This window comes from Atractosteus spatula, chromosome 6, assembly GCF_055471065.1.
Source record: "Atractosteus spatula isolate fAtrSpa1 chromosome 6, fAtrSpa1.hap1, whole genome shotgun sequence".
In the NCBI taxonomy this organism is placed as follows: Eukaryota; Metazoa; Chordata; class Actinopteri; order Semionotiformes; family Lepisosteidae; genus Atractosteus; species Atractosteus spatula.
In genome coordinates this window covers 42,895,181-42,918,791 of record NC_142711.1, presented here as the reverse complement: position 1 = coordinate 42,918,791, position 23,611 = coordinate 42,895,181, and the positions used below count along the sequence as shown (strand labels likewise).

Below are 23,611 nucleotides of genomic sequence, written 5' to 3'. Positions count from 1 at the left end.
AATGCAGGGAAGTTCTGATCCACTCAAGCCCTTCCCACTTCAGTAGCTCTCAGCCAATCACGTTGCGGTTTGGAGAACCCTGGTCACAGCAGACTAATGTGCAGTAAAAGCCAGGCTTCTGGGAGTCAGTGTCTGGACTATGGAATCTGAATGAGGGTTTAACTACTATTAGGTTTTAATAGTCCTGGGCTAGATCCAGGATCTTTGAGTTGAACTTGATTTAGAGACGTCATGCCAGTGATGTCCGTAAACAACCATTAGAAAAAGAAAAGCCATTTTTTTTATTTTGTCCAACAGCCATTCGTTGTACATTTACATGCATCCACGTTGTTACGCACACATCACAGTTTTAAAGTTAGTTTTTCCAAATGAAAGAAAATTACAACACACGCATACAAAAAAAGGTCCAAAACAACTTATAAAAAATAATAAAAAAAAATCTCAAACATAAACAGTACTATTTTTAATCTTTGAGTTCCATTGTGCTGGGTACCTTTTTTTTTTACAACAAAACATAATTTAAACATTTTTCCTCAATGGTTCACACAATCAAGCAGAAACAGAAAATCAAAAAAAGTATTAGTTCTTAAATAGCAGAAAGAGGCAATTCTGTCATGCAGAAGAAGCAATATTAAATATTAGTTCAGACAAAAATAATATCTTTTTTAAATTTTCAAGTCAAATTACTTCCCCCCTCACAAAGACAAAACCCCAGAACAGTATGCATTTATAGCTGCCATCTGTTGTATGGCCTTTCAGAAACATAAAAACCATTTTCAGCAATTTTTTTTCTTTTTTCGTACAAGATTTTGGCACAGAAAAAGAAGACAGCTTATTTTTTATAGCGGGAACATTATTTTCTTATAAAAGAGGGCAAAGCGTTTGCATTACTAAATTTTTAAACATTTTCTTTTTGTTTTTAAAACATTCTGTGCATCTCCATCATTTGAGAATACTGTCTCCCAAATGCCATGTGTCGCCAGCTCAAGTCTCAGTGATCTGTGTTATTGCAACATGGCCTTAATTTGCTTGGAGGTAGTCTCATCGTTCAAATGCTTTGTTGTGTACCTAGGCAAGAGAAACTGCACTTAATGTCTTTGCAAAGGTGTTCTGATCCGTTTCTTTAACACTGTTAAAACTAAGAAAGCTTCAAAAATGCATTTTTGGACAAATGACAAATATGTACAGATTTGTAATGCTTTGCTGACTGTAAAGCCTTGCATCTGAAAAAGCTTTTCTTCAAGACAGTAAAGTATTAAGACAAGATGTAACAAGATAACAACAACAGCCAACAAACACAGAACTATATTTTCTATGAACCGCATATTTCAACCCTCCAGCCCTTCAGATGTGGAATCATCCATCCATTCATGATCAAAATACCACTTATTGCTGGTAAGGGCAACAGTGACCCAGAGCCTATCCTGGAAGCACAGGGAACCCTGTACAGGATGCATCTTAACAAGGGGCAGGGAAGGCATGAATGGGCACACAGGGACAACTCACAGACTAACCTAGCCAGTATTTCTATGGGAATGGGAGGTTAGAGGAAACTGGAGCACCGGAAAAAAACACAGCCAAAGGAACATGCAAACTCCACACAGAAGGTACTCAGACAGGAATGGATCCCGGGCTATTTGAAATTATCCACTAACACATGGGGAAAGGCAGTTGATTACATGTCATTATTTATGCACAGCTGCACAAATGCATCCTGTATGCATAGTTGCAATTTTTGGAATAATCACATTTCAAAGAATAGTCCTGAATTGGGGAAAAAACAAAAGATCTAACCGTAAGAGACATGAAAACATAAATGTATTCAGGAATAACACTAACACGGACACGCATGGTAACAAGCTGCTTCATGTCAACTTTATTAAGATAAAGAGAATAGGTCTGCTTAATAGTGGTACTTAGTTACAGAGAAGGCAGGAAAAGAAAGAATCCAGACACTATGTGATGTTAGAGTGGTCATCAGGGAATACAGTTCTAGATCTTAACTTTTCCCAGGTCCCTCTCTTGCAAGGGAACACTACCTCTGTTCAGACAAAAACATGGAAACGAAAAGAAGAAGTAAACAAGGAAAAAAAAGATTTCACAGTGAGCTAGACAGTCCTGACGTAAATGCTAGGGCAACTTGTTTCTAAGCAGAATATTGACCAGAACACTGATTTCAAGACAAAAACAATGTGACCAACGATGGTTATGGGTGGCATTTTCAAGGGTGGGTTATTCCTCTACAAACGGCAAGAAACGCCACATACCTGAGAGCATTGAGAAGGCCTTCTACGCTGTTCGGAGGCTGGTCTTTGAGTACTTTGATGCATCCTTTCATCTAACATTGGAAAAAAAAAAGATGGTCTTATTTTCAGAATACTCTCATTGGATGTCATACAGCTGCTAGTCCGATTTGTGGTACACAAGCAGTATGGGGGAGCTTACATCGATTTTTGAGGTCTTCGCGAACGCTCCGACGGGATGTACGTAATCGTAGAGTATAATCACTCCCACCATGACCCTGAGGCAGAACGACGCCGTCTCTTCACTCGCAAACCTGCTGCGGTACTCCCTGGCAAGACAGAGGAAACAAGTCAGAAAGCGGTCAGTACCAGGACGCTGGTCTCTGTTGAAAACTCACAGAATCACAACACAACTGAATGAAACGGAGAAAAGCCACAAAATACCAGATGGAGAACCTGAAGTAAGAGAATTACCAGATCAACACGCAGGTCTCAAGCCTGATGAGTTATATGTAGAATTTTCCTGTGTCAGGTTATGGTGCTATAGAGATATTTTACATTGCTCTTTAATGACTCCATCTTTTCGTGTACTATACTAATTGCAATATTAAAAAAAAAAACACAATGTTGAGCTAGAGCTGATAATGACAGCTTTAGCACTAGAATATGGAGGCAGTACCTCCACGCAGAACTTCCCCACATTTAAAATATAGAAACTCCAGCTCTTGCAAATATAGTGGCCTGATTTTTTAGAGCAATTCATAGAATACATGTTGGCTAACAATACAGCCAGATTGAAAAGTGTTGGCTCACAGAAGGAAAGAAGTGCTGGTAATAGGATCGTCAGCAGACTTGGCCGTTAAAAACTCATGTCCACATGCAGGGACACGGCACTTCAACTGGTTGCCCAAGTGTGGACAACAAGAACACAAGAAAGTTACAAATGACAAGAGGCCAATTGGCTCATCGAGTCTAGTATTTGGTAGTTAGTAGTTAACAGATCAAAGTCCTTTCTTGAAAAACCTGGGTATCAATTTCAGATACATGGAGGGAGGGGCAGCTTGCTCCTAATAAGCAATGGATGGGCAATGACTTGGGACTGCTCTGGCATGACCTGAGGGCTCATACAAGTGACCCAGTAATTTTCTTTCTAACCACTTCTCTGTTTTTCCATATTGTTGTTTAACACATACTGAACATTTTCAGCAATGCCATATGTTCCACAATATTTGCTCTTTCATTGCATTTGAAATTTAACACGATAAAGAGAATATGAAGGATTAAAATAGAAGTGACTGACTAGTTTTATATTAATAGTAAGTGGAAAGCTACTTACAAAAATTGTTTAAAACACATTATAGTTTTTATAAAAACAAACTATTCCAGTATGGACTTTTTAATGTACTGTATGCACTGCATTCTTTAACATTTTGCTCATAAAGAATTATTAGCCTTTTCTGCATGAAAGGATGTATTTAGATGAAAAAAAGATGAAAGCCAACTGAATTAATACAGCTAGTAGTAAAAGATGAGTAGGTATACTGTATATAGTCTCATGTATGCAGGGAGAAGAACAGTATGGTAAAACGTAAGAAGTATTTTTCTTTCATTTAAATCAGGCATGAGGTTAACTCTCTTAGCATTATACACTAAGGCTAAAAGGACATCCTCCCCTTTCATCCTTTTTTAAAAACAGAAAAGTATTTTTAAAAACAGAAAAACGACTTACGGTGTTTCCAGCATGACTTTGCATACACTTGCCATTGTGCTTAAACAGTCTGTGGTATTCTCGATAGGTAAGTTCTTGTTCTGTTAAAATACAAAAATGACCAAGAATAAGATTATAGGACATATCCAGCACGCTGAAGAAACTGTTCAAAATTCACAAGCTGATATCTGGTAATGGAAGTCATATTTAGTAAAACAAAATAAAAAAATATATACAGTATATAATAGCAAACAACACATTCTTTAGAAAATAAAGGTGTGCAAGTAGCAAAGATAATGTGAGCTTCAATGTTCTCAGGCCTTGTCGATTTTCAACTTGAAGAACTCAGTTTCATTGAATAAGGTCACAGTAATGGTGTCCAGTATTAGAAACATGTGAAATGTAAAATACTCAAAAATAAAATAACTGTGAAATACTCTAACCCATCCTAATCATTTACAAATTCCATGCAATCTTTGATGAGACAGTAAAGAAAACCAGTATAGTGTCTGGAAAAAAAAAGAGCAAGGTGAATATAGCCAAGATCTATGGGCATCTCAAACTGAAACTCGAACTTCATACTAAAAAAAAAATGAAACTGACTACAGGCAAATAAGAGAGCTAGGGTAAAAAAAAAGAAGTTAATAGCCTTCATGAATCTAAGTGACACACTGGATTGGAACTTTGGCATTGAAGCCACATTGAAGTGGAGCACAAGACCACCACTGGATAGAGATACACAGCAGGCTGCCCACCCAGCTATGCTGGCAGTCAAGGTAAAGCAACTCTCCGTAAGGCAGGCGACACAAAGAGCTTGTGCCCACATCCATCCTGTAACGCACCAGAACCCTGACCATCACTGTATGCTCTGCCTTCAGAAAGGATGGACTCCTTGTTACAAAGAAAAAATGTGGGTTTACAAAGCATGGTGCATGGTAGAGGGACAGAGAAAACTGGGTAAAAACTCAATTTCAAAAACAATATTAGCTCTGCTGTAAGCACCCGTTACTTGCACTTGGTTGCACTTACCTCGGACACAAATTTTGTTGTGGCATCGCTTAATGTTTTCAGCATAGGTGTGGCTTCAGCGTAGAAGAGGGACATGCGATTTGCCAGCTCGTTGTTCACTTCGTTTTCGCCCTCTGCCTGTAATTAAAGGCATGAAAGGCTTGAAGACCATCCTCACTACCAAGCAAGGGGGCACAAGGTATTTACTACAAAAAGATTTACTCATCGGCAGAAAAACAATTTTCCCACCTCGCCGAGCCATTTTACGAATCCAACAAATTTAAAGCCCACTGTAAACTGTAAGGCTGGGCTAAAACGATAGAAAGTAAGTGGATATTAAACCGTATATAAATCTTATTAAGTAAATATTTTAAGCAAGACTAATATGGTCCTACTAACAGAGAAAAACAACCAACTTGATAAAGTATGCAAATCAAATCCTGAACCAGCTTAACAATTGTAATGTACTGTGCAAAAGCCATCTAGAACATTAAGCTCATGGAAATGTCTTACAGCACCATCTAAAAAGTATGATGCAATGCTACTGCATTGCTCTAATGGACATTGAATTACAGAGAACAGAGGTCCAGTAAAAGAAAACTGCACATACATGCCAGTGGATGAGAAGCAGATTTTAAAACATAAAACAAACTTATACCAAACAGCTTATTTAGCCATTTAAATTGCCACTTAAAACATGCCTTTTCCCCCATTTTACAAAGAACGGAAGGAATAGCCTCTACTGTTTTCACTATGAAAATATTAACTATATTTGCCACTTAAAAAAATCCTGTTCTGTTTAATATTACCAAAGAACATTGATCAAGGACACATTCTTATTTAAACTGGCAATCTGAATAACAGTTCACTCAGTAGAGCATTTCTTGGAGCAATTAGAAAAGCGTCTCTTGCTCAAGGGTACAGAGGCAGCACCCTACTAGAATCTGAACCCACAAGCCCTCTAGTCAGTAGTCTTGGGTTATGACAATTCAGAGGATCAAAATTAAAAGGATATTCAATCTGTTTTAGAAGAAACAAAATATGGAAATCAGAAGCTGCTAGCAACTAAACAAGTTAGATGGACCAAATGTCCTCCCCCCTCATATTTTCAGCTTTTCCTAATTTTCTTGTATTAATTTAAAATAAACCATTAGAAAACAGCTGCTTTTTCACCTGTAGGAACTATGCAATATGGTTGACAAGTTGAACTGGATAAGAACAAAAACACCACAAAAAAAAAAACAGCAAACCGACTACACTTCTATAAGTATGGGTTTTATCATTCAATGTCAGCAATGTGGAAAGTTACTTTGTAAATATATAAATAACCATATAAATAAGCTTAAAGGACACAAAGTATAGGAAATAGGTGAGAACCTAAGATTAATTTTATTATAGAAATCTTTGCAATGGAATACAAAAATATTGTCCTGCTTACCCCTCAAACCACCCTCATTTGTGTGTACAGTATACATTACTTTGACAGGAGTAAAAGGAATTTAAAAGACAGTAATTAGTCATGAATTTTCTAACCATATTTTGTTGCCATGTTTCCTATATTCTACAGTATAAAGGTTAAATCAAACTACAGTATATCCACTGACTCAAATGCTACAAGGACTTATAAAGCATATGCAAACATCTCAATAAGCAAGATAAAACTGACATTCCTTTGGCTAGATAATTTATGTTTAAAGTGGGAATAACCCCAGATTTCCCCAAACCACTACCCCATTTTCTTTCACACCCCAGTGCTCCAGAGTCATTACTGATATGCACTGCTTCCCTCTAGCCCTCCTCCCTGGAGACAGAGCTTACAGCAATCATCAGGTGTGGATCCACACCACTTCACAGCACTGCACATGAGTGGGCCAGAATATTTATAAAGCCCTGTGAGTTTTCAGTTCCTATAGACCCACAAACACAGTTTCACGGTCCTAATTCAGCAAGCTTGTGTCCCAAAGCCCAACTGTTGGTTTTGTCTCCATTGCCACACTAAAGATACACAAGTAAAGAAGAGAGTTAATTAGATTAGATTCTGTTCTGTGGGAAAGAGCATCTGGTTGAGACTCAGATTGACTCTTAACATTAATTTTAATTAATTAAAAGCATTGTCAGTACAACTTACTAACTCCTTAATAAACTGGGAACACTCAGTATAAATTTGACAATTTGTTGAAAACCACATTATAGTGACATATGTTGAACATATCCCTCGTCTAACACCAGCAATAGGAAAGAAATTGTAAGTTAAACCGATGGAGACATGATGGTTTTTTTTTTAATTTTTAACTTACAGAATATAGAATAGAACTATAACACTTTTTAGAACCATAATTTAAAATGTGGATATGAGAGACTTTATACTGTATATTGCTAATGGGCTGGCAATTATTTTGAGTCAGATCTAACAATACAGTGGCATAAAATATTCTATATTGATCAGAAAGGTAAAGTCTTCAAAACCGCCACTATCAGTCTAGGTACTCTCTCTGATGAGACAAACTTACTAATTAGGCTCTGCAGTCATTAGATGGGATTGTGCTCTACAATCATATCCATGACACACTTATAAGCTGTGAAAAAAAAAACAAGAGATCGCTCTTTATAGCACAAGGCTAAGCTTCAACTTAGGACTCCCTGACAGATCTGTGATTTATCCCATTAATGTCAGCTCTGACGATGCATACATCTTATTACTCCTGATCCCAAAGGGCAGTGCAGCATCATAAGGGCACTGTGTCGTTCAAATCATTCAAAGACAAGGACTTACTGGAACATTATTAATCCGCATGCGATTCAAAGTCCGTCGATAGTAGCTGAAGTCATTCTGTATTGCCGGATTCGTCATCTGTCAAAAATAAAATTAAGATACGGGTTATGGCTTGAGACCAGACAGAATGTTTAAAATGTTATGATAACATTTGTCATAAGACGAGGAGAGAATACAGTTTCGCCTTCCTGGATATGAAGGGATTTAATTAATCAGCCCGCAGCTATAGCTGAAAATGAGAAACACGACATTTCTGCCAGATATGCCAAGCCTTTAAAGGAGAACTGCAACACTTTTTATATTGCACAGTTGGAAAGAATCGGCACTGATGAATGAATTTCAAACCACAAAGAAAGTGAAATGTACACATTTACATTACAAAATACACTAAATTTCCAGGTATGCACAGTGCCATATTCTGCAATTCAGAACGAGGACACCAACCTTTGTGGTGACGTGAAGCAGACCCCTGACATTGTAAATAAGCAGGTTTCTCTCTTTTAAATAAGTATTTCTCTTGATTTCAAGAAGGTTTTGCAGACAAATACAACTTACTTGACAACTCTGCATGCAGATCGCATTGGAACATTTCTACTGTGAAATGTGTGCGGCACAACCTATACCCATTCGCTTGCACATCACATTACATTAATTAATACAGTGACTAGTGAGCAGGAAGGGCTGCATCACATCACAAAGTCTTGCAAACTTGGCAAGATCAGGGGTTTGAATATACATTACTTTCACAAAGTTCATGATTTTTTGCTTAATTAAGAATTTAGCAATACTGTCCATTAATTTTGTGACCGGGACTTAACAGGTCTGAGAATTCCCCTTTAAATCAAAGACCATAATACACTTGTTAAAAAAGGGAGGCACTCATTATCTAGTTTCCTCAATGGACAAAGTAATGAAATACGTGCATTTAATTGGTTAGGCAGTTTATTTCTTGAACACTGTCCTGTAAAGAATTAACTGCTAATGTGGGACAGCCGTGTGAAGCAGAGGACTGAGGTAGAGACTCCTGAGTGCACGGTTCTAGGTTTAGATCTCACGTAGGGACACTGCTGCCTTATCCCTGAATAATGCCCAAACTGAGCTGCACAAATTGGTACTAAAATATGCATGAAAAACAACAGCCAATTAGAACCTCTCTGTATGTCACTTTGAATCAAACAGTTTTTTAAATGGTGTTAAACAAAGGAAAACCACCTAAAGTAAAGGTCTGGAATAGAGGACAATCCTCATTTACAAGATAACTGTAACCACAAATCCCTAGATTCTTGGTTTTCGAAAATGTTAATTAATGAAACTGTTTCTCCCTGAGGTAAACCCTCCTCCTTTGAAGTATTTGCTCCCCAAGTTTTTGAAGTATTGCTTGAAGGCTTCATCACAGCAATATTATGCAGTTTCTTTTTTTATACTCTTTATAGAAGAGACAGCTGCCTTTTATGAAACTCTACAGAGAATATCGATACCGTGAAGAAAATGTGACTCAATTCATAAGGATGTCACAGGAGGGGAATACAGAAGGGATGGTGTGGCAAAATTATAGAATGAGACGGAAATCCTCCAATTATCCATGGAAAAGAAATCTTTGCAATTCTACAGAGAAGCACACGATTGAAAACTGAGGACAAAAAAAAGACAGTGAGGACATGTTGTAACGATAACAAAAGAACTTTAGTAAACTCTTCAGTTTACAGTATACAAAGACTGACTTTTAGCGTCTTATTCCAGTGATGACCATAGACTAAGTAGTAAACAGTCAAATGGATTTTCAGTTACAGTTTAATACTAGAACTGTAGCGATTTTCATTTTTTCTCCCAGATGGAGCACTTCAAATCCTTTTCACCAAAAGATGATACTTTATAAGCAGTCCCCAGTACTGGCTTATGATGCAATGTATCAGTCAAGGTTACTCTGTCAAGTAATCATCTTTTCAGGGATTTTGCTAATACAGCAAATATCAGGCTTAAATGGATCTTCTTAATTCAAGTCAAATCTCTGCAGGTACAGTATGATAAAAAAACCTGTTTGGGACAGCCAATTTCAAAGTGCATCATTCATCAAAACCGAGAAGCATTAACTGGTATGCAAATTGACCTGAGATCACGCAACTAATTTCACTTCGAGACTGAATTGGGTCTTGAAACCAAATGACTGCAAAACTAATGAACTGCTTAGGGGAACCAGCTTTTACCTCCTATTTTGCCATTGCATGGCCTAATGGGGTACCATTTGTGTGTGTTACACAGAAAAGCTGGGGAAAAAAAACAGCTGCCATTGGCAGCAGGGAATACCGTCGCTTAGAGCAGGTTCATGCCTGTCACCAGGCCAAGAGGAATCTACAAAACAAAGGGAGACAGAAGTGGGAGGGAGTCCTGCCAGACAGCATTTATTCTACACTTAATTCATGAGTGAGCTCAAATCCCGTTTAATCACTGGGTGTTTTCCCAGCAACAGTGTGCCAGCAAACAGGTGATTTTGATCAGCTGAAAGAAAACCTCTGAGCTTACTAAAGCTGGAAGAGCCAAAGACTCTCACAAAGCCCCCCACACCCCGAGGGGAAAGCCCCACATTAAGGTGCTGCCCATCACGGCAGCAGACCTGAAAGAGGCTGAAGCCAAAGACTGGCTTCTTTGGCTGTTGCAGCTAATGGCAAAGGCCACATCCCCATGTCACAGTGTGATAGTCACGGTTCCACGCGGGGTCATGCCCCCCGCCACCCGTTCCGTCCCCCACACCTGGGGCGCGAACCCAGGTCTCTGGCGTAACGCAACAGGGCACCACCCGCGAGCTAAAGGAGACCTCCCTCAGCCCAGGCAGCTGAGGTCCCTGCTACGCGCAGTGAGGGCGCTGACGTCACCACACTAACTCCACTACTACAGCAAACCCCCAAACCTGGACTAGCCAGAGAAACGGGGGGGGAAGGTGTGGGCCCTACCTTGAGCTCATCAAATCGGAGTGTGAAGTGGAGAATTTCAGCAAACTGTTTGGCAAGAGCCTGCTCTCGCTCCAGGTGCTGGGTGGGGCTGTAAGGAGTGCTGGTTAAGGCACCTAGAAGACCATGCAATGCTGCTTCTGAAAGAAAAAGGTCCGTCAATTAAAAGTGTGACACCACAGGATAACCTAGGCAATACATGGGAAGAACAGATGAGCAGATAGTTCTGCTGGTTTTCCTTAGACTATTGTTAAAGAGAAGAATACGGTATGACTGCATTGCATACCAGTCACATTGCATATTGCTAATTTAAACATTTAAAATTAATTTGAAAAAAATTTTCAACAGACTTTTCAACAATTCTCACCTATGTACCAAAGAACCTCTAAGCCTCAACTCCCCCCCCCCCCCAAAAAAAAAATCTCAGGTTCTCTCAACATTTTTCATGTTTTTTTATTTTTATTTCTAATGGAGTGATTAGTTATCTTTAAGTAATGCTATTCCAGTTTTAATACTTTCATATTGTACGAAAAGACAAGATAATTGAGGTTTTAGGAAAGCAGAAGGGATATGAGTCTTTCCCTCCTGTTCCCTCCTAACAGTGATAGCACAAAAATAATATTTTCTAATGACTATCAATAAAATGATGGATACAACTGAGGGTATATTTAATAATATAGAATGGATTTATAATTGACACTCTTTTTCGCTAAATCAATGAAAATGGAGACTTTGTTCAGACAGCACACTAACCTAATTAAGACAGATTGATAAATTAATGAATGTAATTAAGTCCCTGCCTTTGGCTGTTCATTCACTTCATCCTTATCTGTGATGGACTCTTACCAGCGGATAAAAATGAGGAATTCCAGACAGGTGTGTGAGCAAAGGCAGTCAGTCATGAAAAAAAAATGGGTGCTAATTAATTTATTACTGTTACTCTTACTCAGGAATACCGCATAAGGACCAAACTAATTTAAAATCTAACAGAGCTGTCATGCTGTGTTCATACTACTGTCATGGCTGGATTTTCACATGGGCCAAGTTTAAAATGAAAGGAAGTAGGTTACAAACCATCTGTACAGCGAGCTTTCCCAGAGAGGGCTGGACTGAAAATGTAAAACACAAGCTTAAAATACAGAATGCCATCAGACGTCAAATCATGGAGGGACAGTTAGAAGCCTAAAGATCAGAATGCAACTGTGATTCGGCTTCTTACGGCACTCATGGCCCCGCATAAGCGAGTTAAGGCAAAGCCTACAGGCCTCTGTTATTTTGCAGCTCCAGTGAAAACACAGCCAGTCTCAAGGAAAGCGTCTTGTCTATAACCCAGGAAGCACAGGAAAGTGAGTGGGGAAAACACATAATATGCCCAAATTTGGAAAAAGACGGTTCCAATTTAATATCTAACACTCCAGGTTTCTACAATATCCTCATTGTTATAAAAAATGAACTTGCCAAAAAACTGCTAAAAACCAAAAGAGTTTGAGACTCTGCCGACAGCCAAAAGCCAATTGGGTTGCATCATGCATATCATGCATAAAGTGCCATTAGCTCAATGCAGTGGAAAGGAAGAGAGATGTGACCTACTTATGTTATATAACCAACAGTGGCAGCAACCACTTATTCTTGGACAATATTCTTTACAGAAACCAAGGCTATAGTTTGTCAACTAGAGTGGGGGCACACTAAGAAATAAGTAACATAAACAGGGACATCCCCTTTGTGTTAGAAAAAAATAGTAGGTAATGTTTAACAAGGACCTCTGTGTCAATCTATTGAATACCGAAAGCAAGAACTTTATTATTACGGGATCAAAAAATGCCCTACCCACTAGGAGTGACGTTAATATTTCAGAAGGAATCATTATACTGCATTTCCATTTGTACTCACCTAACCTCTGAGAGAATTCGTAAAACTTCTTTAGCTTCCCTACTAAAGGAACCACAGCACCCCAAGCTTTCTCTTGTAGGCTTTCATCATTGGGGTGCTGAATTGCCTGTTGAATGAAGAACAGCAGCACCAGAAAAAAACAGGGAAAACAACAACCATTAAAACGACAGCGCAGTTATTGGAGAAATATTCACTGTGTAACAAAGGAACAGTGTTAACTTCAGGGCAGACGGAATTGCATTCTACAAATTCCTCCACTTTTTCTCTTGAGCTACACTTGGTTATTTTTGGGGAGGAAGTCCATGCAAAATATAGGAATGTTTTGGTTTCAAGAGCAGGAGGTTTATTCCCTCTCTTTCTGAATGCAACCACAGGGATCAATTGACTCTTAAGAAACACGGAGGTAGTGTACTGTGACCAGGCCAGTGGGCTCCTGTGGTACCCTGAGCTCCTGAACTGTGGCTCAGCAAATGAGGACTTGTGGAACAGTGAGGCTTAGCACACCATCATAGCAACATAAACAGGTGCATAGCGATTCCTACGAGTGGAAAGATGGAAGGCTGTCTTAAAATGCACCTCCCATCTCTAAAACCATCCAAACACAGAATAAAAACATATATCCCAGCTGTAGAGATTCACACACATGTAAAATTGTCTATATAAGCATGTTGCTATTATCATTAGGAGGAACAATTAATTTTAACAGCTTTCTTGAAGAGGTGCATAATAGTATCCTTGTACTTGTATTGATCTTAACATGACTAATATCAGAGTGCAACTGTCCAGTGGCCAGTACTGTAAAACTCTGCTGACTGAACACAAGTTGTAAAATATACTGTGTTCTGTAGATATGCTGCCCATTTATGGCTTAATATGCATAAAATTGTGCTTAAATGAAGCACTTGGTAGCGTTTTCAAATCCCGTTCTGCATTATTAGCACTGCTGGCACATATCATCTCAGCAGCAAAGTGGCAGGCAGACGCAAAGGACACCCAATGGAATACCTCTCGGATTTCATCTCCAGCCCCCTTGTAAGACTGCAGGTCATCTAGGATTCCCCGGGCGTCTTTCAGCACTACATTCACCTGGTCCCACACCTCTTTTTCTGGCTCTGTCGGCTGTGCGTCTGAGCAAATCAAGACAGGAGTCAGAACAAGTCTGAGCAAAAGTCTGGAAAAGACCACAACCTTGGGGCTGCAGGCTCGGGTGGCAGCCCCAGAGAGAAAGCCAGCGGGCTTAAGGTGCTCACAAACACCCGGTGTTATAGCCCTGAGCTGTATTAGAAGCGTGCAAAAACGACAGCTCAAGTGCTAGGACAGAAAGCCGTGCTTTATTGCTAGTGTGCCCTTTCTGTTTAAAAAGAAGTGGCAGGCTGCACAATTTGTAGTTGTGATGAATAAGGAAATTCCTTCCTAGTTATTGTGACGATACATTCTTGAAATGTCCTTTAACACTCTTCATATGGTGCACTGTACATTGCACTGCCTAATGTGGAAATGTGTCAATTTGAGATATAACGTAGCCTACATAACAGCTTTCACTTGCCTTTTATAATGGCAAACTTTACTACTATATACTTTAAATTTATCCCTCATATTATCCCAGTAACCCAGTAGCCCCCTCGATTAACCATATATGTAGCAATCCTTCTAACAAGCTCATGTGTATGAGTGGATTTTCATTGTAAAATGTGCAGCAAAATGGAATACCAAGACGAACAAAATAGAACGTTCTGGCAGCTGTGTGGTAACTAAGGCATTTCTTTTGCTGGTTGGGTTTCAGATCTCTTCACCAACCCAAAAAAGGTCAGTGCTTGCTAGAGCTGGAGTCAGAATTATCTGCTTCTCCAGGGTTTTTTTTGCAGAAGTGCTAGCGGGTATCTGAAAGCTATGCCCATTGCTGGCCTGCTCCCGATTAAGAGCAAACCATGCAAGGGTAGACAAATGAAATCGGGCCTGAGGACAATGAGTGCATAACTGACTTAGTGCAGAGCAATAAGACTTTCTGCCTTTTTGATGGCAGTTCTAGACGATCCCTGTGGCTAAGCAAGAGCAGAGTGGAGCATATTTACTGGTAAACACACCTACTCTTTGGTTCACTCAGGCAATGTTGGGGGGGGGGGGAGCGACACCTGAACACATATTCTATAGCAAGGCTAAGCACTAAATGAGAACTGAGAAGGTGGGAGTGAACAGCCAAGTTATTATTTATCCCAGTTTTGAATTCTGAAGATAGAAAATTCACTTCACAAAGGTTTTTGCAATGTCTCTCATTTTCAGAAGGGACGTAAATAAGGCGCTCAATTGTCTTGGCATGTCCAAATGGGTAATAAAAGACAAGACTATCCCATTACTAGAGCAATGCCGAAGATTTCACAATAATAAATGTGTGTTATTGCAAGATATTAGCTTCTCTGCTTAGAGTTTTTTTAAGTTTTCAAATAAATGATTAGCTTGTAAATAATTGATATAATATTGTTACTAGCACCACTAAATCTGGATTTTACTCATTAATTCCATGTACACAACCAAAAGGTTGTTAAAAGGATGCACACCACTGAAAGGATTTTTTAAAATGTTTCCCCAATGCATTTACTATATAATATGGCAATTCAGAAGAGTGTTGCTTATTTGAACAGAAAACTTAATCATAAAACCAAAATGAGGAATTGTGTGAACATCAATACTTGAAGAGATAAAACTGAATGGTTAATGTGAATGGCTCCTACCTAAATTGTGATGAATGCTTGAATTGCACTACAGTCTGACAACACACAAAAAGCCATCATATATTAGAGTATGTAGTAAACCAATATCTGTGGCATGTCAATCAAAGCAATTGATCACAATTTGCATAGTGTTTACAGCGGCCATGCAAGAAGCTTGGCGTGGCAAACCTGAAGAGAAACGCGGGGGGACAAAGAGCACGGAAAGGGCTGACAGGAGAGGGTGAAGGAGAAAGAAAAATAAATGAGCTCACTTTCAAAATCAAGGAAAAAATTTGGCCCCTGTTCAAGGTCTGTGCAAGTCAAAACTTTAAGAAGGTTCCCCATGTTAAGGCACCTGTTAAGACAAGAAGAGAGAGAGGTTCCCTGTATGTGAAAAGGAAGTAAACCCAGAGAGACGGATCCGAGGGAGTGAGGAGAAACAGGGTGTAGAGGGGGCACACGACTGCTTCCGGCTCCAGACAGCGCGTTATCAGCCGCAGACACCTCGGGCCTGCCCAGATGCGCCAACTGTTGAACTCCATAGACGCTGTGTGGTTTTCCTGTGAGCGGCGGCACTCGCCAGATGTCTCTAACGTCTGCACCCTTTGACACCCCCTGAACCCCGCAGAAGATATGGAGCGGTGACCAGTTTACGGGAATGAGTCTCTATTTATGAAGAATTTTAACTGAGCAGGCCTTTCACCAGAGGATTCCCAGCTTATAAATACCGTGCAAACGCTTCAAAGAGTTTAGCTCCTGTACATCTGCCTTGCCCTGTCATTTCCGTGACTTGTTCTTGTCCTCGCTGACCCCCTTTGCCTCCACAGCAGGAGTTTCTCATGGTTAACCGAGTAATTCATTCTGTTTTGGCCACCTAATCCTCAGAGAGCTCCCTGGGTCCTGTCTACTAGGGTGTTGAACAGCACTGAATCTGTGAAGCCTTTTCTTCAAGTTCTTGAGCCAGGAATACAAAAAAGGTGGGAAGAATGAAGCAGCTGAACCGCAATCCCAATTTAAAGAGGTTTTAGAGGCAGAGACCTGCCTGACAGTTTGGCTTTCTGACCTATAAATAACTGACCTAGTAACGCAGTCCTCCGTGAATGGACTACCGACCCTCTATTTTATTTAGGGACTGCAATCTTGACTTTTTTCACACTGCACTCTGCTGTAAAGATCATTTTTTGGCAGGTTATATATTTGAGACTGTAAAGATAAAGAATTCATCCTGTGGGGAGAAGTCAAGCAATGAAGGTGATGAAAATTAATAATAAATCCTTACACTTATATAGCGCTTCTCTGGACACTCCACTCAAAGCACTATACAAGTAATGGTGCCCCCCTCCACAACCACCAACGTGTAGCACACACCTGGATGGTGTGACAGCATCCAAAGTGCGCACTGTATACTCACTACACATTGGATATCAGTGGGGAAAACAGAGAAATGAAGCCAATTCTTAGATGGGGATTATTAGAAGGCTGTGACTGGTAAAGGCTAGGGGATTAACACCCCTACTCTTTTCGAGAAAAACCTTGGGATTTATAATGACCACAAAGAGTCAGAACCTTGGTTTTATGTCTCATCTTAAGGAAGGCTCCTTTTTATAGCGTTCCCATCCTGGGGCATTATGACCCACAAAGACCACAGAGTGAGCCCTCCCTATTGGCCCCGCCAACACCTCTTCCAGCAGCAACCTTAGGTTTTTCCCAGGAGGTCTCCCATCCAAGTACTGGCCAGGCTCACACTGGCTTCACTTCAGTGAGCTGCCAGTTGTGAGTTGTAGGGCGCGATGCAAAAACGGTTTTGGGATTTCACTCCTTTAAATGTTTTTTACATACTAAACAATATCATAATATACAAGAAAGCACGTTTTATCATGAAGCAATACTGTTAGGCCTTAAGTATTTCTACACGCATTCCTTTCTATCAAGGTTTTCAGATACCTCTTAACATATCGGAGCCACCCTAAGGAATAACATCCCCTGAGGTTAAAAAATGTTTCTTGAAATCTAAGACATCCTTCATGCAGAGCACTGCATACTAAAAACCAAAGTTCTTAACATTTAGCAGATATAAGAAGAAAAAACTCCACCCAAATATAAACAATAATGAAGGGTGATCAAACCATGCAGTTTGTGCTGAAAGGGCTTTCAGTCAGAATTCTTCATAGGCAAGTACTGTATTCCGGAACTGGTCACCACTAGATTGCAGATGAATGCAGAAAGAATGGAAAGAAGTTACTGATCTGATCTTTCAAGGAAGAGATCAAGTTGTTGTGCACCATGAAGCACATGCAGTCTAGGTTAAGAGGTGATCTCTTCTCCCCCACAATACTCTGGCGCTCACAAGTGGCGAGAAGGGGGCATTCTACCACTCTGTGGGGACTTACTTTCAAAATCCAAGAAAAAATTTGCAGCATTGTGGTCTATATCCCTTGTAAGCACCTTAATGAGATTACCCATTCCAGCACAACCTAAAAAGGGAAGAATGGCAACATTATTTAGATCCAAGGAACGGGAGAGGATGGGACATGCATTAGGGAAGCATCCATTTAAGGTAACGCCAGCAGTCGAGTCAGCGTATGGCTGTGAACACCTGTGGCTGGTGGTTTTGATGCAGACTGGAGCAACACGCTGAGTTGTGGTACCTGGAAAAAATCAGGAAGCAAATTTCTTTGTAGTCCCACACCAAGAACCAGAAGAACCGTCATCTTATCAGTAAACGCAGAAAATGCGTTCCCCAGGGAACAACTGCCTTGCTTTTACCTTGGGAAAATAGTAGTGCAAAGTTCCCTTCAAACAGCATCTTGGATTATCCGAAATCGTGCAGAATACCAAGAAACTCTCACAGCTGTTCATAAAGCTATATGGTTTAAATCTGCAGGAGCAATCAGAGCCCTGTAACAATGGGTGCCTGTGACACTATGCAACTAATGGAAGAGGACCACAGATTAAACTTCACAAAAGTGAAGCCATACCAGAAAGTCTGCTACTAAATTAATATTTCCAAATAACTGGGAGTTTTCATAAGTTGCAACCTAGTTGCAGAACTGCACTCCGATGAACCATATGTCTAATCAAACATCCTTTTCCAAGAATTTAACCTTCAAAACTAAAGATAAAAAGGAAAAAAAGGTCTCCATCATGTGTTGTACTACAGGAAAGAGCAAACTTCTTTGCAAGGTTACCAAAAACACTTTCTGCAACACTGCACTGTAAATCTGATTTTGGACTAGAATAGGATTTTTTTTTTTTGCATGCATCCTCAGTTGTGTACCTGTGTGAAATCAAGGATGTAATATTTGTTACAAATCAGATGTTCCAAATTTCCTTCACAAAAGTGATGGAAATAAAAATACTTCAGCCCAAAAGCAGGGTGTCTCTCAAAGATATTTACACAAAAGCCCACAAAAGGCCTCACAGCCTGTGTCCAAGCTTTTTACAGTAATAAATCTAGAATCAGTTACGACTGGTAACTATGCAAATCCTATTTCTTCTCTTCTGCTTACAGCAAATCAAAACAAAATACATTTAATGCTGAAAACCCTTAAATGTAATATTGAATCAAAAACACATTTAATCATGTAAATTCCCACTTTCACCTTTTTTAAAAAAAATCTCTCAACCTTTCAATAACCTCTAAAAGCGCTGCACAATCACTGTCGAAACTGTGTTTGTGTACTTGATGTATTATGTAATAAGTGAGAGGTTGGCTAGACACTATACTTAAATGCTGCCTGATTACAGAAAAGCACATTAAAATTCAATGGTGGAACTACTGGCATTTTCTCTCTCCCTTTCAAGATTGTCTGCATCCTTTTAAAGGGATTCCAAACCTCCAGACAGGCATCCACACCACAATAACACTTAAACTAGGTTCATGCCTTCCCCCAGCTATCAATTATCAACTCATTTCTATCTAAAATCTCTCCATTCAATTTGGCTTTTTCATGCCCTGGAATCTGCCTCACAGATTTGTTTCTTCAGACACCGCTCCTGGCCTCCAGTACTCATTCACACATGAATTTTCTTTCGTTCTCCTTACCCACCACTTTGCTTCTCAAAGAGATGCCCAATTTCTTGGATCATACAGTAGGTCTTCACTTATGAACAGATAAAACCATGAACAACTGTCTGAACAGAAAGACTTTATGAATTTGGGGTTCCCCTGTGGATGACCTAAAGTCGGATGGGCCATGTCACTGGTCGACTTTTTCCGGGATTTCCCCAAGTGGAGCTACGGAGACCGGAAGCAGGCTGGAAGGTTTCTCTTGCTGCACAACGGTGCTCTCTTACGCATGGGAGGTTCTTGCAGAATTGCAGGGTGGGCAGCGAGAGACAGACCACTCTCTTCCTATAGGCAAGCAGGAACTTGCTTTGTGAAAAATAAGGGACGGTTGTTTCTGTGGAAGGCATCGTTCCTCCCATGTTGGGCAATGGTGTTTTCAATAAAGCCAAGTTGATTAACAATTCCAGATTAAACACTGGGGGAGGGGTAAAAGTGCATAATAAGAAAACAGCATTCTCTTTAAAAGGAACAGGTGAAGGTTCATTCCATGCAGAAAGGTACACAAAAGAAACGCCATGTCTGGGTTCTGTGGAGCCTTCTTCAGGTACACAGCACAGAAAAAAAACTCAACATTTACCTTTCTGCATGGAATGAGACCCTACCCATTTGACGTAGTTCCCTACTCAATTCTCTTTAAAAGACACAAAACTGTTTGGTAACGTGATGCATGTTACTTACGATCTACCAGTATTTTCGTGCTACACACAATAATAATACAATTAATCAATATAAAGACAAGGATTTACAACTCTGGTCTCACATTATGCAATCATTTTAAGTTTTATCTGTATAGAAGGTCTCAAAACGTTTGGATGGTTATTGGCAATTAGACTAGATAATTTAACACCAGATGCACTTGATGTTATTAGAGCAACTAGAAAAAAACAAAATTACCTTGTTGCTTGAAAACAACAATGGTAGTATGGCATAGATTCACTGCCGACAACCCTATTTATACAACGTGGGGGCTGAAAACTATCCAATCTGCTAGCAGCAGAGAAAAATAGGTAAAATAGTCAATTGAAAAGCTAAAGATTAAAGAAAATTTTACAATTAAAGAAAACATTAAAATATGTCTACATAAAAAGGGCTCACTGGGGACTTACTGAGCTAGCATGCTCCTATTTCCTCAGCTGCCAACAAGCGAAGGTGGTCTGTCTGTGACTTGAGGGCACATTTGACAACACTGCACTGTATGCAGTAAAAACGCTAACAAATCTAAAAGGCAAAACTGGGCCAGCACTTAAAGTGGATGAAAACATTTTTTTTAGGAAACAGCTCAGAGCCAAGTTTCAGTTTCATGGTCCAACTCCAATCTGTACCTGCTGTACAAAGGAGAATTAAGTCTCTTAAAGATACGACCCTTTTTGTACATTTGGAATGCTTCTAGTAAAGCAATTTTAATGGAAGCACGCAATTGTAATTTCTTTTATTTTTTTTACATTTTAGAACACCGAAAAACAACCATTTTAGCTGCATAACCTCCTTAAAAGGTCCCACGGATTTGAGTTATTTAGAAAGCGGAAACCCTTGCTGTCAGGACATTCCTAGAAAAGGAAGAAGAAAAGGTTTTCAACACTCAAAATAGTCCAAAATACCTGCAGCAATTCTGTTAAAGAGCTCGTTTAAAAAAACAGATTTTTTATACAGATTTATACATATATGATATGACTATGAATGGTATGGAGGACCTTCTTATCCAGGACATTCATTGAAGCACCTGTGCAAAAACAGGTCTCAATCTCTTCAGTGTGCACCATGCGTAACCTTTCTGCATGATTAAACGACCTTTCTTGAACCCACCTGCACGTATTGAAAGAATCACCCCAAAAAACTCCTCGCGCACAGTGCTTCACTGAAACCGCTACTACAGTGTTTACATCACATGCGCTCGTGCTGAGACGCCGCGCCCATGGAATTCCAGGGGCAAGCAGAGGATACGGCTTTAAACTTGACCTAGATTCTCCCAGCAACACGCCACATTGCATTAGATCACATGGGCCATTAACAACCTCGCGCGGTGCTGCAAGCTGTCGGGATCAGACAGGCGGAAAACGGAGAAGGGCTTCCTAAATGGCGCTTGCACGCAGGCCTGCCCTTCCGCCAGATCAACCCCCGCGGTGAGCGCCGTCGCTGTCATGCGACAAAACCACACAGGGTCTCCCTCGGCGGCGGCTTCAGACTGAGGTGGGCCGCGGACCGCCCGAAAACAGCTTAACGCTTCTACTCCATGAGCCGGCCCCCCTACCCTGCCAAACCCCCCCTCTAGGTAAAACGCAAATTAACATTTGCTGCACCCAGGCTACATCAAGTAGAAGCAAACGCATACTGGCCATGCATTAATGTTGAAACAAGCTGGCCTTTTCAACAGTACCAATCTCGTGGTACTTAAGCAAGAACTGAAAGAGCCAACTGGAAAATAAATCACTATGCGCTGGCTGCTTATGTGATTTATTACTTATAGCATGGATTATATATAGGTCTTCGAAAGATGTAGATTCGGCTCTGGGTATACTGAGTTGCACAGCAGGGATATTACACTGACCTGCTATTCCAGTTGCCAATGTGCCGCCACAAATTTAATCTAAAATCACAGCTAAAAATGACAAAATCTTCCACTGGTTATAGTCCTTTTCATTTGTCCATTATCATTTTATGTTTCGCCAATCTAAGCTAGGGCCAGCACAAGACAGGAGGCCATCAGTGAAGAAGAACCTTCACACTGGTCTTGACTGTCTTGCCCCTGCAATACATAAACATTCCATTCTGTGCCTCTGACAACTTAAGACAGCCACTTCTGCAAACTGCAGGGGTTTATGAGGTGACAAATAGCTGCTTAATTGTAAAACGGTCTATCTGGGCTCTGAGGTGATTTATGGGTAATGGTACCTCTAATTAAGTAAATGCCTTCTGTAATCAGCTGTAAAATCCTATATCTAAATTTAGAAAAGAGGGTGCTTAAGTTTAATATTAAGTGACTTAGGTTGAAACAAAAGTGCTAAAACACAAGGCCCTCCAGGAACTCCAAGACTCCCCTACTCTTGACTAAATAGACCAAGACTGTTCCAACTCCTGGCGTGAAATATCTCCCCTGCAGTTATTGTTTTCTTAGTGCTCCCAAAACAAAGACTGGTATGGCTTACAGTCAGTCCCTAAACAGACACTGGAGATATAATTTAAAAAATGGTGTGCTTGTTAGCTCTTAATAAGGAAAACACGAAACCATGATCATGTTTACCTTTTGATGCTCTTTAAAATAAAATGCAGGTAAAAGCTTTGGCATAAATGATAACTGTAATCCAATAAAATCAGAGAGAGTGCAGACTCCTCTTGGAAGTGATAAATAGCAGGATCTCTAACAAGGCAAGAAGAAGATAAAGCATCTAGTGAATCAGCGACCAGGGGGGTTCTGATTTCTGCACACAGGAGTGGAGATCTGCAGTTTCTCCCCTCGGCTACCCCTAGCCAAGATCAAACGGGTGCAGAGTCTCAAAAAGCCCTGGGCTCCCACATGACATTAAAGACGCTGCTGAGGAGGCTATGGGCTCTTCCACTGAGCTTTAGCTATCAAAACAGTGCAGAAATTAAGCACACTGAAAACTGTGTGGCTAGCTCTTCGGGCCATAAACAGAGCAGAGCCTTCAACATTTTGCTGTTTTACATCATAGATCCCTGCTGTACATCTTCCTGGCAGTTTTTCCAAATAATGATCAGCAAAAATAATCAGCTAAATGTAATGTATGTCTGATTTTCCAATACACATACAGTATTAATGTACCTGTTTTGGCAGCAGAATACACTTACAAAAGTGTTAATCTGCCAATTTGAAATTTTGAGTGGAGCTGGCTTATGCATCTCAGCTTTTGTAAATACTTGACAGTCAAAAATTCTGACATACAGTGACATGGAACAGTACTTATTAAAAGCTAGTTATAGTCTTAGCCCATCATAAAGATTCCAAATACCAATCAATGTACCACACAAATCTGCATTCAAGAACTGGTTTTCTCTTTAAAAATCACTGGCATAAATTTTTGCATTAACTGCAAGCACTGCTGTGAGCGGACTTGGACATGAATTTAAATAGGGATGTCGAGAATAAATCAGGGATGTAAAGGCTCTAGTACATTAAAAAAGCTTCAGTCTTGGCAGAGGAGTAACCACAATGCAGAAGACTGATCTTAATAGGTTTGCATGCAGCGCCCTCTTAGGGAAGGAAAATAAATATTTTCTATTACAACACAGATTCAGTACAGTATCAACT

At 40.0% G+C, this 23,611-nt stretch overlaps 1 protein-coding gene across 7 annotated transcripts in view; it reads right to left on the bottom strand.

Moving 5' to 3' along the window:
- Positions 1-257: 257 nt before the first annotated feature.
- The window catches only part of fam49ba (family with sequence similarity 49 member Ba), a 67,071-nt gene continuing 43,717 nt past the window's right edge, over positions 258-23,611 (bottom strand). For 5 of the 7 annotated variants that reach the window (XM_088918587.1, XM_088918588.1, XM_088918585.1 and 2 more), the window contains 10 exons: positions 15,551-15,633; positions 13,576-13,697; positions 12,571-12,676; positions 10,681-10,817; positions 7,733-7,810; positions 4,981-5,097; positions 3,973-4,052; positions 2,446-2,572; positions 2,268-2,338; positions 258-1,068 (listed from right to left, as the gene is read on the bottom strand). In XM_088918587.1, coding sequence (XP_088774713.1) covers positions 1,005-1,068; positions 2,268-2,338; positions 2,446-2,572; positions 3,973-4,052; positions 4,981-5,097; positions 7,733-7,810; positions 10,681-10,817; positions 12,571-12,676; positions 13,576-13,697; positions 15,551-15,623 — 975 coding nt within the window. In that variant the 5' untranslated portion in view covers positions 15,624-15,633 and the 3' untranslated portion in view covers positions 258-1,004. Of the gene's footprint in view, positions 1,069-2,267; positions 2,339-2,445; positions 2,573-3,972; positions 4,053-4,980; positions 5,098-7,732; positions 7,811-10,680; positions 10,818-12,570; positions 12,677-13,575; positions 13,698-15,550; positions 15,634-17,668; positions 17,753-23,611 lie in introns of those variants that run through there. The other 2 variants (XM_088918590.1, XM_088918591.1) reach the window with 2 other exon arrangements.